Source organism: Acanthochromis polyacanthus, chromosome 7 (genome assembly GCF_021347895.1).
Source record: "Acanthochromis polyacanthus isolate Apoly-LR-REF ecotype Palm Island chromosome 7, KAUST_Apoly_ChrSc, whole genome shotgun sequence".
In the NCBI taxonomy this organism is placed as follows: domain Eukaryota; kingdom Metazoa; phylum Chordata; class Actinopteri; family Pomacentridae; genus Acanthochromis; species Acanthochromis polyacanthus.
The window spans coordinates 19622321-19636936 of NC_067119.1; the positions used below are offsets into that span (position 1 = coordinate 19622321).

General features: G+C 44.3%; 1 protein-coding gene across 8 annotated transcripts in view; it reads left to right on the top strand.

Annotated features, from left to right (window-relative positions):
• LOC110952705 (membrane-associated phosphatidylinositol transfer protein 2) overlaps positions 1–14616 on the top strand; it is a 43940-nt gene that overhangs the window by 17675 nt on the left and 11649 nt on the right. For 6 of the 8 annotated variants that reach the window (XM_051950298.1, XM_051950296.1, XM_051950299.1 and 3 more), the window contains exons 2-14: positions 1338–1580; positions 5815–6029; positions 6751–6872; positions 7455–7688; positions 7799–8134; positions 9644–9739; positions 11995–12099; positions 12199–12263; positions 12497–12568; positions 13200–13444; positions 13655–13844; positions 14037–14156; positions 14309–14523. In XM_051950298.1, the coding sequence (XP_051806258.1) occupies positions 1503–1580; positions 5815–6029; positions 6751–6872; positions 7455–7688; positions 7799–8134; positions 9644–9739; positions 11995–12099; positions 12199–12263; positions 12497–12568; positions 13200–13444; positions 13655–13844; positions 14037–14156; positions 14309–14523 (2093 nt within the window). In that variant the 5' untranslated portion in view covers positions 1338–1502. Of the gene's footprint in view, positions 1–750; positions 1021–1337; positions 1581–5814; positions 6030–6750; positions 6873–7454; positions 7689–7798; positions 8135–9643; positions 9740–11994; positions 12100–12198; positions 12264–12496; positions 12569–13199; positions 13445–13654; positions 13845–14036; positions 14157–14308; positions 14524–14616 lie in introns of those variants that run through there. The other 2 variants (XM_051950297.1, XM_022196373.2) reach the window with 2 other exon arrangements.

Consider the following 14616-nt stretch of genomic DNA (forward strand, 5'->3'; position numbering starts at 1 on the left):
TCCCTCACACGTACTGTACAGTAGTGTGCAGTAGAGTCTCCTCAGCACCATGACTAAGATCCTGTGCACGTTGTTTCCAGCAGACCCATCTGAAAACAGAATGTACTATCCCTTCATTTACTAGGCTCTCAAATCTTTGTTTTTGAATTACTAACAGGTCTGGAGCTATTTATCAAACATCTGCTAATCCAATTTAGAGAATAGAAGAACATCACCTGGGATTCAGCCTGTGACAGTCTTAATTGATTCCCATTCATGACAAGGAGGAACCAGGATTTCTTTTAAAGAAGTGCATCTTTGCATATGCCATCACTTATTTTGACAGAGGCAATCTTTGAACGAGTTGATATCTCTTCTACCTTATTGACTCCTCTTCAGTTAATGTGCCACCTCAGCTGACACCTGCGATATTTAATTTAGATAAACTCCCACTACAAGACAATACTGTGCTGTGCAGTCATGATCTTGTTTTATACTTGCTTAGCTTCGGAGAGCTGTTCTTCCCATCGCGGTCAAAGCAGACTTCTGCAACTCACGCCACCCACACTTTGCGTATGTATAGCCCACACCTACCGCTATCTGCCCAGTGGTTAGAAAACAATGCTTTGTGTATTTCTAAGGCTGCTATTTGTGAAACCTCGATCACGCACGGGGGGCTCTTACAACGTTATGTAATGCTCCCCACTCAAATGTAATCCCTCTTATGCTGAATGAGCCCCCCCATGTGACGGCGTTGGAGGGTTGGGAGAGACAGGGCGGCTGCTGGGACCGTCTGCAAGGCACGGGTGCTCTCCGTAGACTCCGGCCAACCCCCTTCACGCGCACAATGAGCAGTGGCCTGTGTATAAGAAGGCAAATTAATCCTGTGAAGTGCCTTACTTGGATTTGCAATGCTGGATGTGGAGACACGGCGCTGATGCTCGTCCTCGGTGTCAAGGCTCGGACCAGATCTACACTACCTACTACGCCGAGCACATGTCCTGAATGACACTCCGACTCTTCTCTCCTCTTCATCTGCGTGTGAGCCACGAGAATGAATCTTTTTCCTCGGCTGAGCATAAAGGAACTTCGCAGCTTTAGAAATTACTCTGTGTGTTGACATTTTGCTTCCGATGAATGATTTTTTTTTTTTTGCCGCCGCTTTCTGCTGCTTGTGAGTGATGGATGTTGACGGAGATGTGTTTGAAGCAATGCTGGGTGTTTTCAGACGTCCGTCATCAACTTTAACAGCATGTTTTGACTGAATCAAATGCAACTGATCAGTTGTTTGTATTTATTTTTGAATACATTCACGGCTCACGTACTTCATTTTTTGTATTTGCTTCTCCCCCCTACAGGAACCATCAATGCGGACTTCTGCTGGTGGTTTGACGAGTCGCATATAGGAGCACCCGGAGTCTCTCCTTTCCCCTCTCCCCCTCCCTTCCCTCTGTCCCTCCCTCCCCTGTTCCCTTGTCAATCTTCTCCCTGATCCCCTTTTTCCCCCTTCTCCAAAATTCACCATGCTTATCAAGGAGTACCGCATCCCCATGCCCATGAGTGTGGAAGAGTACCGCATCGCCCAGCTCTATATGATTCAGGTGAGGTAACAGCCCCTCAGTCCTTGCTAAATGCTCTACAACACACACCTGACCATTTTGATCCAGAAGCCATGGGACAAGAACAAGCAGTTAGAGAGGAGATGAATTAACACAGAAAATTTCTTGACAGTGCGATCGCAACATACCTAATTATGAAATGATTGGTCACGTGGTCTGTGACGCTGGTAATGGAACAAAGAGCGCTTGTGTGCTGATAGATTATCCAACCTAAACTCTCTGAGGCCGGCTGCATGTTTTCCTCAGGAGGACAGTGGGGTCACCCTGCTCTTACTGAACACTCAGAGCACACATACTTCTGCGATGGAGATGGACGTGTTGCTTTGTACCTGTCGCACAGTTTCACATGTCAAACCTGACCCCTTGGCTTCAGATGAAGGGTTGTGTGTTGCAGCTTTAGGGTTTACAGCTGCAAGCAAGAGAGGCCCGTTTATACAGGTTTAGTTATCCCGTGTGGCAACATATTTTCTCTTCATATAGCATGTGTACATGGAGGAGGATTTATTTTATCCCGTGGTAGTGCCAGGTGCAGTGTGAGCAGCAGTGCACAAAAAAGGTATGACTCAGGGTGTAGCAAAAAAATCTGTTGTGTAGTTAATACTGTTAAGATATGTTGTACACATTTAGGTGTGTTTTTCTGTTTAATGAGAATCCTGACTCTAATCATTCGGCAGTTTGTTGGGATTTGAGCTGCGTGGTTATGTAATGTGGACTAAAAGTGGCAGTGTGTTGAAGAGCAGGTTGAAGTTACAGGCCTGTTTGTTCAGGTTTCTTTTTTCTTCTTTTTTTTTTTTGCTGGACTCGCTGCATCTTGTTTCCTTAGTGATCTTACATTATGGTGGTGGAGAAGATTAATGTTTATTATTCATAGTTGCTGGATCAAGTGAAATGAGCAGCTAAATATGGTAAAATATTGTGAGTTGGGCTTAGATACATATACATGGGAGCTGCACTGTTTACCTGCATCCCTCAAAAGGAAAAGAGCTCCACTGTGTAAGTTAAACATTTAGGGATGAAATAAGGAAACACTAGCGTGTCCTTAAGCTGCTGACCTCACCATCGAGAGGCCTCTCCTACAGTTGTTACTCTTACACCCAGATTAATAGGTGTTTATGTTGACAAAGTTGTCTAAAGTTAATATCCACCCACTTGTCTAACAAAACTACAACGGCTACAGATTTATGCAACTGTAATGCTCAGAGGGCCTCTCCTTTTTTCTCTTTGTAATATTAAAACTATTTGTCTCAAAGCGTTTCTCTCTGTGTGTGAATGCTACATTGAAATACTAGTTGTAGTAACAATGCATCACTGCAAATGAAACCCCTGTCGGCAGGAAATTGAGACAATCTTTGATCACTAAAAGAAGCCCAGAAAGCGTATATTAGTCTCTAACAATAATATCACATTCTCAGTTGGCGAACTTGTTTGTTGTTTTTCTTCATGTCCTCTCCATAGTGTTCCGAACGGACAGGTAATCCAGTTGAGCTGTGGATGGTTGGTGGCATGACTCAGCAGACGTGCCCTAAAGCAGACGTTTTAAGACAGCACAAACCAGTCGCTGCACCACACTTGATCATTTCCTTGGCAGTTTTGTTTTGTTGCACCGGGTATTCTGGGGAGTTATTTATCCTGTGAAACACATAGCTACATTTTTGTTCTGACTTGCTTCGCTTCCAGATAGGTTTCTTCAGATGCGAGATCGTGCGAAGGCATGACGCACATGCAGGCAGGTTTACACAAAGCTTTAGTCTATGCTAAAAGCTACTGATATGTAGATTTGCCAACATGTAAGCTCATCACCTGACAAGGAATTCTTTCATCATTGACCCACAGTTACCTTTCCCCTGACCTGACCATCTCCACATATCCTGGTTGCTGTAAGCCTTCCGTCACTATGGCAACCATGACATCAGCAGCGTGCCAGTGGTCAGGTTTTGTTCACGAGAGTGAGTGAATAAAAAGAGGAAATGGAGGATAAAAAGAGAGGCTGTGTATGAGGGATGGGAAGAAATGAGAGAGGGGGTGGAAAGAAAGAGTGTGTGGCTACCCTCGCTTCATTGCTGTATGTTACCAGGGCAACTGCTGCATGTAGGCCTGCCTGCTTGCCTGCCTGCCTGCAATCCATCCATCCCGGTGTAAGCCTCATAGACGAAGCCAGGGAGAGCCTTAGGACAGCCTGGCTATATCTTCACCTCAAAAGGCAGTACCCCACCCTGTCTTTCCTCTTACTTCCATTTCTTTGCGCTTACGCTGCCTTCTTGTTTGATAGCTGATTGTAAATTCCTTATCAGTGTAGAAGGATTTACGAGGAAACTGAAGAATGTCGGAGAAATTAAATACGTTAAGTTCCCATTCATTCGAGTCATGTCTCCAATAAGCTGCTGTATCTGCGGTGTTAAGTGAAAGGCAGCATCTCAGACAGGAAACATGCCTCACTAACTTGATGGCAAGAGGAAAAAACCAGGATGTGACTCTCATCCTGTCAGAGCAGTCAGATATAAATGCATACAGTAGGCTTTCATGATTACAGCTTTAATTTTGTAACTGTTTGATGGCTATTTGAAGAAAGGTTGGCAAGAGAGAAAGAGTGCTATGTAGCTTAGGTTTTATGCCAGGGATTAAGCTCATAACACAACAGGTACTCTGTTCTGTACTGAGCCAGAAAGTATTTAATACTAACACAGAGGAGAGCCTCCTTCCCTCTGTGTCCAGGCAGCTGATTCTGTTGTAAACTATTTAGTCTTTTCTGTCCCCCTACAGGTACAGGTCTGTATACAAAACGGACAAGTGTCCTGAGTTCATTAAGATCCAACATGACAATTAGTGTTCATTTAACTTTAAGCATGTTGTCTGTTCTCTCACTTCCCCCCTGAGGGAACAGCTAAGCCCTGGCCAGTGTTTTGTAATCTTTTTCCTGGTGAACTGGAGAGAATCACCATTCGCTCTGAGGGGGGAGAGGAAGAACAAGGGTCGGCACTCCGCACTTGACAGGCTGCAGTCACGTGTCAGGAACTGAATTAAAGGGATAATCCGCTGCAAAACAACATTTTCTTCTTTTTTTTCCCCCTAAGTGCTGACATAACATCAAGACTTTTCTGTCCAACATTTGGAGCTGTCAGCTGTAGACAAAAGGAAAAATAGTTACATTCTGAAAACTGCAAGTCCTTGTACATAACGGTAGTGAAAATGCACTTATCCTGTTGTGACCTGATTGTGATCAGTCAAATCGAATTCAAAGTAGGAAGATTATTTCCTTTGTGGACTTCATGAAGTTGTGTGCACGCATTTTGGCTTGTATGTGTGTATTTTTATAACGGCATACCTTTTTATAGTGTTTGTATGCATATGGTACGCTGTAAACTTGACATTTACTTCAACTGCAGCATGATTCATTGTTGAGTTCCTGTCTCGTGTACCGGCTGCGTGTACGTTCGGTTTGACAGCGCTGTGGCGTCTGTGCTGTGTCGTTGGAGCTGTGTCTGGGCTGTTGAGAGCAGGACGAGTGGCTAATGAATGACCTGTCAGAGGTAATGAGTTCCGGAGGGCTGGATGCTTCATGGTTCCCTCCCCCTGTTCAGCCGATTCACTGGCTGGCCTGCATCACCTCTTCCCACCGGACTGACTTGAGAAATCTGTCCCCCTATTATCTTGTTGCTGGGCTAAACAATGCGTTGAACAAACGGGAGAAAGACTCAACAACTGCTGATTAGACAAACAGAACTGATGACACATAAGAAATCTCTGACATTTACGACCCTCGTACCTTGCCCCCTGTCTGTAATGTCGTCAGCACTTGGACTATGCTTTCCTGTTTAGATTTTCTTATTCAACTGCAAATATGCCTTTTTCCGCGCTCTCCATGCCTGTCTTTGAAGCTTTGAATCATCCAGCTGTAACTCTACGCAAGTGAGTCAGCAGGCTCCACCCAGTCTCTTCCTCTGTGCACCTGGAATGTAAATAAGGGGAAGGTGTGGCTCCACAAGCTGGTTTTTGGGCTTCCTGATTTGCAATTCAGATCTGGCAGAGCTTTCAGGAAGCTATTAATTTTGGTGTGTCCTGTCTTATGTCACCCATCTGGTCACTGTAACAACTGACTGTCTGCAAAAGGTGCCACATCCATTCATTTGTTTGTTTCAGTTCCTCCACTTTCTGCACTGCTAATATGCAAACACTGTGCAGACTCACTGTAATTTCCTTTGCTGTTTTTTTCCTACAGAAAAAGAGCAGAGAAGAGAGCTGTGGTGAAGGTAGCGGGGTGGAGATCCTAGAGAATAAACCCTACACGGATGGACCGGGTGGGACGGGCCAGTACACCCACAAGGTCTACCACATTGGCATGCACATTCCCAGTTGGTTCCGCTCCATCTTGCCCAAAGCAGCGCTGAGGGTTGAGGAGGAGTCCTGGAATGCCTATCCTTACACTCGGACTAGGTGAGGTTTGCTTATAAGAAGGCCACCTTAACACCCCTTTGGAGCACAGGTGAAAGTCCACCTGCCAAGGTTTCACAGCTCTAAATGCTGGGTGTACCCAACTGCTGCAGCTGGTGGACGTACACACATTCAACCCCAACTTGTGAGGAAGCTCATAATTCAAACTCTGTCAGTGTAATACATAAATGCCATGAATAGTACGGTTGACAGTGCCAAGTCTGAAGTCCAGCTGTCTCTCAATAAAAGCCAGAAGAGAATAAAAACCTCAGAGCAAGTTGTCAGAATATTACCTCGCAGCCTATCAGATTGGCATGTGGCCAGCAGCGCTCCCGGGCTGCTAGATGTAGATGGCCCCTCATTCTCAGGGTGTCAGTCTGTTTGTCCGTGTGGGGCCTGACAAACGCAGCGACATGAAGGTGCTGAAAAGAGATGTGCCCTTGACTGTACTGTCAGGATATTGATAGACTCCAAGTGCCTGTTGACACATCTATTCAACTGGTGACAGTTTTGCTGCAGATGCCTCAGATGCAACAGATGGGCATGGCTCTCGTGTCTTCTTCCCTCAGCAGTGAGAGGTTGTTGTCACTTTTAATACAGTATTTCTGATCTTGAGCCGTTCAGGTAGAAAATAATAGTTTTAATTAAGGCACCAACCTGTCATTCACTCTTTCTTTGTGGGAACATTTCTGTGTTTTTGATTTTGTTATGTCTTCTCCTTCAGATACACTTGTCCCTTTGTGGAGAAGTTCTCCATTGACATTGAGACCTACTACAAACCTGACACTGGAAATCAAGCTGAAGTCTTCAACATGTCGGCAGCAGAGAAGAGACAGAGGACTATTGGTGAGATCATTTATGTAAATTCTGAACTCATATTAAAATACTGAAGTCCACTTAGTGCTTCCATCTAGATTTATTAGAGAATCAGCGCAGCAAGTAGTGATCTTTTCATGCATTACTTATTTAAGGTGTCAGGTTCTTCTTAGTAGGTTTCATCTGATGGTGTTTTGATATCTGTCCTCTTGTTACTCAATCATAACAGTGGATGAAGCCCACTTGTGGCAGTTAAATGGTATAGCATCTGTTTTTTTTCTGTGGCTGGGCGCATGTTTGCCCATTGAAAACAACGCTGCTCAGAAATGAATGCTCATAGGGCGTGCGTGACCCAGTTCCAACATGGTTTGTAATGATTTTAATCAATCTCTCTTTCTTGTGTATCTGATGGGTTAGTCAGGCTGAAATTCAGTTACAAAAGGAATTTCAAGCTGTTAAACACAAGCCCATACATGTTGTACCACCCCACCCATTTAACTACACATCATGACATGGTTGGGAATCAAACAACAGTGACATCGCTCGTGCTACAAATTCCAAATACCTGGCTCCACAAGTCATTGCTCTGTCAATGCAATTTGTCTTTGGCAGATCCAATCGACATAGTGACAGATCCCATCCCCCCTCATGAGTACAAAGCAGAGGAAGATCCAAGGCTTTACAAGTCAGTGAAGACCCAGAGGGGTCCTCTGCGGGACGACTGGATAGAAGAGTACAACAATAACCCAGGAAAGACCCCCATCATGTGTGCCTACAAGCTCTGCAAGGTGGAGTTCCGTTACTGGGGCATGCAGTCTAAGATTGAACGCTTCATTCATGATGTTGGTGAGTAAACAGACACGAATGTTTCAGTCTTTGGTGTAGTGTTGTAGTTTGTGACTCTTACTAACAGGATGTTTTGAGAGGAGATTATTAGTAATATTGTCTCTCTTTAGGACTGAGGAAGGTGATGGTACGTGCCCACCGGCAGGCCTGGTGCTGGCAGGATGAATGGTACGGTCTGACCATAGAGGACATCAGGCAGCTGGAGCTGGAGACCCAGCTGGCCCTGGCCAGGAAGATGGCCCAGTTTAGCCAGGCGGAGGAGGCTACCGAGGCCAACGGAGGGGCTCCGTCTCCAGACAAAGACCAGGAGGTTAAAGAGGCCATCAGCTCAATTGAAGCTGAGGAAGTTGTCGCCAGCTCAGGAGGAGACACTCTCCAGCCCCGAGGTGTACTCACCAAGCAGTGGTCCACATCCTCCCGATCCTCCCGCTCATCCAAGAGAGGAGGTGAGGAGAACAGTGTCTTCAACCTTTCACCGATGTAGCCTATGTGTGTGACAGTGTGTGAAACTGGTGTCAGAGGAACCTACATCCATTGTGTGTTGCTCTCCACTATACATTCTTTTCCTGGAGCTTTGCACCTGCATACTCTTTTCTTCACACATTACCACGTCTATATTTACACTTCATCCTGCCTTGGAGCCTTGTATTTCAGGCTGATGAATAATAACATCAAAATCAGACTGTCTCATAAGTAAACACAGCCAGTTGTGATATTTGAAACCCATCCATACTTGGAGCTTGAATGTGAAGAATTCAGCGAGGTGAAGCTCCTAGCTCGAGCCAAAATAGTGTAATGGTTTGCCTTTTCATTTGTGGAAAAAATTTTTTTTGGTGTCATTTCTATATTGTACATCCTGTACAATAAAAGGCTCGAAATGATCAGAATCAAATCAGATTCCCTCGACTCCTTGTAAAGCTGAAGGGTATCTGTTAAAGTTGGATTTCACATCTAGAACTAAAGCTATAGTTAAATGTGTAGCTGCACAGGATGTAGACTAATAGTAATGTAGACTAGTTTTTTGGTTCAGCTGTTCACATGTGTACACACTGAAAGTTGCGTCCAAGCTGAATTAATCAGTCTACTGAAGACTTCTGGGTTCAGATTGTTGAATTAGTGTTAATAAAGTCAAACACACCAGGAGCAGCTTTTTAGTATGCAGCCTGTGCTTTGTGCCACGCTTTGCTGTTCTGTCCAATGCCTGGTGTTAATTGGAGCATTTTGAGTCTGCATAGTGATATTTTATTGCTCGCACGTTAAATGTCCTGTCCGGCTCACGTCCTCTTACCCCTGCACACCTGGGTTATTTTTAGCAGCAACTTTGACATCACAAACCTCATGTTGGCACACACCCTTCTCGGGTAGCACTCATTGTGGTTGCCACATGGACCCTGACTCTCATCCAGCATGCCTTGTCTCACCCCTGTACCTCCCCCCTGTGGTTCTCTCCGGGCCTATTTATAGCAGCAGTGCTGACATCACAGACCAGAGGAGGCTGACGCTCCTCAGAGTGACCCTCCCCTCCACCGCTGCTGTTTCCTTCTGTGTGCTGACAGCTACAGCTGTGCCCCCCTCTCACTGCCCCTCCTTTTCTCTGCACTAATGATATACGAGGAATAAATATAAGATGTGATAGATGAGGCCTGCTTTTAACATTTTAATTTTCCCTCAGCTGGCATTTGGATATTTTGGTGCGCTTGTTGCTCGTCAGTGTTACATTGGGCCTCACTTTTCACGCGCCACCCCTGACCACCAAGCAGCCCATCTGTGATGAAGTAATTGCACCACAGAGGCTGTTGCATGTTTATATAACACTGTGTGTGTGTGTGAGGTGGGGGGGTTGTGCAGCATTTCTTTGTTATAGTGTGTGTGTGTGTGTGTTGGAAAGGAAAAGAGAGAGGCCAAAACACATGTCCCAAAATAACAGGGATTTTTTTTCTCGTGTGTTTTTGCAGTGAGCCCATCACGTCACAGCATCTCAGAGTGGAGGATGCAGAGCATAGCGCGAGACTCAGACGACAGCTCGGATGAGGAGTTCTTCGATGCTCATGGTAACCACTGCTTTGATTTTAAATTCAAGGTGTATCAAATGTTTCTTGTGTTCAGTTTTCCAAGAACCCGCTTGCTCCCCTTTCTTCAATTCCTCTGCATGCATTTCTTTAACCACAGATCAGTTCTTAAGCTTCCCAGATACCCAGCATGCTTTGGGGCTGCAGTTGAATTAGGTGGGTGTGGTGCAACACCCATGCTCCCTGCTGGATGAGTTTGGCTGAGGATTCGGGCCAGGTGTCTCATCCTGACGTCAAGTTCAGAATCACAATCATCTCTGCCCACCAGCCCCTCACTCACCAACACACTCCAGTTCCTGAATCATCATTCAAGCCCCCCACACACACACAAATACAATCCTTCACAATCCGTGATACATCCAAGCAATAAATGACCCCCGTCAAATAGCTCCACGGTGTTTGTTTGTGTGGTGAAATTGTAACTTAATGCTTAGTCATGATGATGAGACCTGAATAAAATTGTGCATATTACTGTCATATCTTATATTAATGCTAATTTTTGCTATAGTCATGAGTTTCTGCGTTTTCTAATTTGAATACGTTGCTGCTCGTGACAGTGTGAGTGGATCGCAGTAAAAACAATGAATTGTGCTGACATCTGATAATTCATTATGTGCTGCAGTATTCATGTTTGTAATGATTAAGTGTTATATGCTGGCCGTCTGAAGTGAAAGCACATTAGGTTTTATCAAATGAGCTGAATAAAGTTCTGGCTACACTGTCATCAATTAGAGCTCACCGCTGACAGTTAATACAGATCTTCCTGCTCCAACACCTGTCTCACCTGCTTGTGATTCTTGCACTGCAGAGACAATATCATGAAATAAGCAGTTATTTAATTGTGATAAATAAATGAAGGTGGCGTATCAAAATGAATTTGTGCATACAAACACTGGTGTGTGCTTTGGTGTCTGGATGAATCACATGATGTGAGATACACAAATTAAATATGGAAGCAGGCTGACTTGGCTCAGATTGCACCTGATATTAGATTTCTGTCTGTAAAGTTTGTTGGTGATCGCGCTCCTCCTGCACTAGTCATCTTTTATAAATACTCGAGAGACGTGTGCAAGTTTATTTTTAATCCCCCTTTGGCTTTTTTTGGGCAAATTAATAAAGAAGGTTTAGGAGGGAAACTCATAATGAACACTACATTCAGCATGTCTGACTCGATGAAAGTCTTCACAAATATATAGATTTGCAAATGAAGCTGCAATATAATGCTATTTATTGCAGCTGAGACATGGAAAAAAAGTACTGCTTTACCCTCTCACCTTGATTTTTAGCCACTGTAAGACCAAACTGTTAGACATATTTATTAACAAGCCAGAGAAATATTGAAACAACTGAGGAAACGCCTTAAACGGCAGTCAAAGAGTACTTGACGTAGAACTGTTTACAGAACACATAATCTCGTGGGAACTCGAACAATTTCATGATATCAGACTTTACTTTGAAAACTGGCTGCATCTTCCTACTAGTATTCAAAGCACGTCATCATGAAATACCGTGATTTCCATTTAATTTCTTACATTTGTGTTCTTCATAACTACTATGAAAGTAAGCTGAATTATACAATATTTATACATAAAATTTTAAATTAAATATTCAGTTTGCTCACATACACACATACACACATAAAGTGAGCAGGAGGCAGCCATCTGTTTCTTAGGAATGATAACACTGGCAGTTTAAAAAAAAATGTTCCAGGAGAGAAATTAGATGAAAAGAATCCGTTTAAAGGCCTGCAGCTTCCTGTTTCTTTAAATTGCAGATTAATGTCGGTGGCTGGATGACCCAGTCCATGCATATGTTCAGACACATTCAAAAGATGCATGAATATTTAATGGTTTAGTAAATCAATTTGTGTAGTTGAAAATATAACTACACCACACAGGCAACTGTCTGCCATTTTAACTTGCAAAATAATGGGCGCTTATCAGAAAGAGATGAACATAAACACTTACACGTAATTTATGAAAATACAAATCATACTAGGGGGCAGTAAGTGATGCTTTATATCAGCTAGTTATAAATAATCCATCCAGTGACTGAGTGGAAAACCTTTTCCAGTTCTCTTATGTTTGCGTTACTGTTTCCATATATTACTTAACAAATATAAAGCACGCAACCCAGTGGAGCGCTGTGCATTACATATAGGTGTAGTGACAACTTGTAAACCCTGAATGTCAGACACACTTCACCTGATCACGACGTCTCTTGTGTTTCCTCTGCAGAGGATTTCTCTGACGGTGAAGAGGTCTTCCCGAAGGAAATTGCTAAATGGAACTCCAACGACCTCATGGACAAGATTGAAGCCGCGGACACAGAGGAGACTCCCGGTACGATGAAGACTACGGCCAGGCAATTCATCATCGACAGTCACACTCCTGTGATCCTTGATGTTAAGAGTGTGTGTGTGTGTATATGTGTGTATTCAGGTGAGCTGTTCAAGGAAATGACCGTGGATTATGAAAGAGCGGCCAGTGAGGAAAGACTAGATGAGGTATGTGTGTCAAACACTGAGTGTATGTACAAGCCACAGTCCTAACCATGCTTCTGATGCAGCTCCATGTCTGAAATAAATACTCCCTTTTAGAAAATTTCCCTTCAAGACCCAAAGCTTTTGTTGATTTTAGCTTGTCTTTTACTGTGAGACATTTTATGTCAGGCTTTAACCTTTGGAGGATAAGAGATGGGCTGTTTTGTCCCTGAGCCTCTCTGTGCTCTTGTGTTCAGATACAAGAATCTCTTAGTGGCCAAGCTGATAGCTCTCCTATTCCCACCATCATGGTAACAAGGCACCAGTCAGTAAGTAAAACACTTTGGCCCAAATGCACTGTGGGGCGCAGTAGCTCCACAGAGACCTCCGATCCGTCTGGACAAACCCAGTACTTACTGCCCCCCTGCCCTTTTCCTTGCCGTTGCCCAAACCCAGTCCATGTGTACTCCTCAACCTCACCCCCTCTGTTCAAACACTGTGTACTTAAAGCTGTGGCGTTGAGTGTACATCCAGTCCTTCGATGAAAATGTGAAGTTTTGGATCAGGCGCACAAGACAAAACTACACATTGTGCTGTGCTATTTACTGTGACTTGTCCTCAGGAAGCATGGTTGTTGTTTTCTGTTAGTTGAACAGTCGTCCAGATGGAGGCTGACTCTGTTCTATATCCCTTCATGGTTCTCTGCCCCTCAGTGGTTGTGAAAACAGGGTCCATGTCTGAAGAGATGGACACAAATCCATACATGACAAATCGGATAAAAGTGATTTGGTGCCAAATTGCAAAGGCATTATTGTTTATCTGTGATTTTTTTTGTCACTCAGTAAGCATGCTGTCTTTTCTCATGCTAATAAAGTAAATAAACATTTAGCATTCTCCAAGGGTTGTTCCTCAATGTTCCTGTCCGTCACCCTGTTTTTTGTTTTAATTTGCTTTTCGCAGGAGAGCTCGTCCCAACAGTGTCTGCAGCCTTCCAAGATCCATGTGCTGATCTTGGTCCTGCATGGAGGGAACATCCTGGACACAGGCGGAGGAGACCAGAACAGCAAGCAGGCCGACGTCAACACGATTAGCACGGCTTTTGACACAGTCATGCGTGTTCACTACCCTGCTGCTCTGGGACGCATCGCCATCCGCTTGGTGCCCTGCCCTGCCATCTGTGCTGAGGCCTTCTCCCTAGTGTCCAAGTAAGAGGACACACATACACAGATTTTTCTGCAGGCTCCTAGCATCGTGTGTAGTGATGGAAAGGTTTATGTTTACTGGCTGGAAAAGGTCCAGGTGTAGCTCAAAATTGTTGTCTTCTCTTTCTCACTTCATTTCTTCAACATCCTCTATGGTTGCTTTGGACTTGTTCAGAATTTAATTTTGCCCATTTTTGTCTTTTTTTTTGACAGCCTGAACCCTTACAGCTACGATGAGGGTTGTCTGTCCAGCAGTCAGGATCACATCCCGCTGGCAGCTCTGCCCCTGCTGGCCACCTCGGCTCCACAGTACCAGGAAGCTGTGGCCACCGTCATCGTCCGAGCTAATCAGGTGTACGCTGACTTCATAAAGTCTCTGGATGGGGCCGCCTTCTCTGGCCAGGTCAGTCAGAGTGTTTGATTGTTTTTGTCGTGCTTTGCGGTATGCCATTTTACGATGAGTAACAATGTCACAATTTTGTATGAGTTGTCACCTTCTTGAACAGCCATTTCACAATAAATGTAATTATTTTTTTCTTATGTTAAACCTGTACTCTAATTTAAAACACAAATGCTATTTCTGATCCTTTTTTAGGTTTGCCTAATTGGGGATTGTGTTGGTGGAATCTTGGGATTTGACGTTCTGTGCAACAGCAATCAGACAGTCAATGAAAGCCAGAACAGCAGTCGCAGAGGCAGCATCATCAGCGTGCAGGTAAGAGACGAAACATGCAATGTAGTGAATGCACAAGAACATTTAACTTTAACCTAAAACAGTCGTGCTTGCATTTGAACCCTTTTTTCATGACAAAGATGTCAATTATGCTTTAAGTTTTCTTAATACATTCTCATGAATTGCACCCGTAGGACCAGGACCTGCTCTCTCCTGGCATCATCGTCAACAGCGGACACGGATCAGCGTCTCCAACCTTGGAGGGCAGTCGTCACCTCAGCCGCAGTAACATCGACATCCCTCGTGCCGGCGTTGGTGATGACACCAAGAGACAGTTGCCACGCAAGAGAAGCGACTCTTCCACCTACGAGATGGACACAATAAAACAACACCAGGCTTTCCTGTCCAGGTGTGTTGAGTGTGGATGGCAAAAATCCTCACCTGGGAAATAAGAAACCTCAGTTCTTTCTTCTTGCACCGTTAGAATGTGATTTATTTTTAG